Source organism: Macadamia integrifolia, chromosome 11 (genome assembly GCF_013358625.1).
Source record: "Macadamia integrifolia cultivar HAES 741 chromosome 11, SCU_Mint_v3, whole genome shotgun sequence".
Taxonomy (NCBI): Eukaryota; Viridiplantae; Streptophyta; class Magnoliopsida; order Proteales; family Proteaceae; genus Macadamia; species Macadamia integrifolia.
The window spans coordinates 30,041,489-30,043,524 of NC_056567.1; the positions used below are offsets into that span (position 1 = coordinate 30,041,489).

At 38.7% G+C, this 2,036-nt stretch overlaps 1 protein-coding gene across 1 annotated transcript; it reads left to right on the forward strand.

The window, feature by feature from the left end:
* Positions 1 to 946: 946 nt before the first annotated feature.
* On the forward strand, positions 947 to 1,659 carry LOC122094362 (transcription factor CPC-like). The gene is made up of 3 exons (XM_042665134.1): positions 947 to 1,122; positions 1,209 to 1,293; positions 1,376 to 1,659. Exons 1-3 carry the CDS (start codon positions 1,065 to 1,067, stop codon positions 1,464 to 1,466), a joined length of 234 nt encoding a protein of 77 aa, XP_042521068.1. The 5' UTR covers positions 947 to 1,064; the 3' UTR covers positions 1,467 to 1,659.
* The last annotated feature ends 377 nt before the right edge of the window (positions 1,660 to 2,036 follow it).

A 2,036-nucleotide genomic window follows, 5' to 3' on the forward strand; every position in this document is an offset into this window, starting at 1 on the left:
ATTTCGGTTGCACAACACTTTTGTGTTTCTCCTCTACAGCAGTTGGGGTGAACCTTTTAAGCATGCTTCACGACAGTGGTTTGGTTTCCAAAGTTTGGTGGTATGTGGTTTGATGGTGGTTTGGGTTTCCAAACAGGAAGCGAGTTTGAAGATTGGTGGTGGTATGTGGTTTGGAGAAAGAAACAGGAAGCGAGTTTCCACCAAATGGTTCTGTTGGTTGCGTGTGGGTATCGATTTCAAAGACCTTTTCAAGCAAAGATAATGGTTAATCTGATATCGCTGAGAAGAGTAATGTCCTCTACTTCTAGAACTAATCCAATAAATGAAACTTTTAGCTGAAAGCTACATGAAGTGAGTTTCCTCCCGGTTTTATATGTCACACAGCATCTGGGTTTCGCCAGTAATTTATTTATTTATTTTTCTTGGATTGGTCAGCTGGAGATGACACATGGGTTTTGGATATGCTTTCCACATCATCTCTATAAGATCTGGCTTATCAGACTTTCTCGTGTTCAAACAAAGATAGAGTAGGCATCTAAGGATTTGAAAATAAGACTTTTGATCTGAAGCCCAAATCTTGATTCAGCTTTTAATTTGAAGATTGAATTTCATAAGCTCCCCTGAGTTGCAGAACACCCTCTGAAAGCCTGAAGCTTGAAGCTGTCCAATACTTCAAAAGGAGTTCTAACAGCCTCAGAAACTACTAGGAAAGGATTGAGAAAGTGACACTATAATGTCTGATTCTATCATTAAATGAAGTGTAGGGAGACAACGGATGATGGCTAAATAATTCCAAACCCAACAATCTAATTGGATGCCTCTTGTACGAATAAGCTGTTGGTGACAAGTGAAAGCCATTACAGGCTTAGAGAATATCCAAAAAAGTAACTACCAGTCTTACCTCCCAGCCCGACCACCCATTCCACTCTACTCAAATAGTTCCCAACCCTTAATTCATCTTCTTGACTCCTACTCTCTTTATAAGTCACATAGTCCTTACAGAGCCATCAAAGGACCCAAGCAAGTGATTGAAGACTTGTTATTTAGCCCTAGGACTCAAGAACATGGGAGGCATAGATACTGATCACCCTTCCTCGGACATTTCTTCAGAGTATGCCAAAGGTTAAGTTTCTCTTCTAATCCTGAATTGGGTCCAAGAAAATCTCTGGGCCAACCCTTCTCACTTTGTTTCTGTTTCTTAATTCCAGAGGGTACAACTGAGGATTCTAAGCTGAAATTCTCAGAGGATGAGGAAGATCTCATTGCTCGGATGTTTCGATTAGTTGGAGAGAGGTTTGTTGCAGTTTCTGTTGTTTTTTCCCTCATTCAATGTATAGTCAATTTGATTCTGAAGGTCTGGTCTTGTGGTTCTCAGGTGGTCTCTGATAGCTGGAAGAATCCCAGGTAGAACAGCAGAGGAGATTGAGAAATATTGGACTTCAAAGTATTCTTCCTCTAGTAATTGAAAGATTAGGCACTTCAACTAGTTCTTAGCTCTTCTTTGAAGTTACCCATCAATGTACACAAAGTAGATGTAAATTTAGATATGGCCATGGAAGTAGGAATTAAAATTGTTTTCTGTAATACCAAGTTCTTAGATTTTTATTGCTTGGCCTTGTTTAGATTTGAAACAAAAATGGAAGACTATTTGGATAAAAATGCGTTCTTGGAAATAATAGAGAATGATGATTGTCAGGTTTGAAAGGATAATAAAGAGAACTGATCCATTCATATCCACAAGTGATCTCAAGGTTCAACTCCTTCATTTTTTTTCCTGGTTGGAGGTGTGTCACAATCCAACCCAAACCGATGGGACCGACCAAAAAATCAAACCAAATCGAACTGATTCCCTTATCGGTGTGTTTGGTTTGGTTTTTTTTGGGAATCATGATCAATATATACAAAAGCTGATTTAAACCGATCGAACCGAACCAACCATTTGACACTCCCTACTGGCAGATTTACTATGGAGACTCGGTAAATCTAATTATGATTAGGATGATAAAATTATATTATTAGTAAACTAAAACGGTCAT

Coding starts and splice junctions, on each gene's coding strand:
- LOC122094362 (XM_042665134.1), top strand. CDS start 1,065: ATGGGAGGCATAGATACTGATCACCCTTCCTCGGACATTTCTTCAGAG. Junction 1,123..1,208: donor TTCTTCAGAGTATGCCAAAG/GTTAAGTTTCTC, acceptor TCTTAATTCCAG/AGGGTACAACTGAGGATTCT. Junction 1,294..1,375: donor TTTCGATTAGTTGGAGAGAG/GTTTGTTGCAGT, acceptor TGTGGTTCTCAG/GTGGTCTCTGATAGCTGGAA.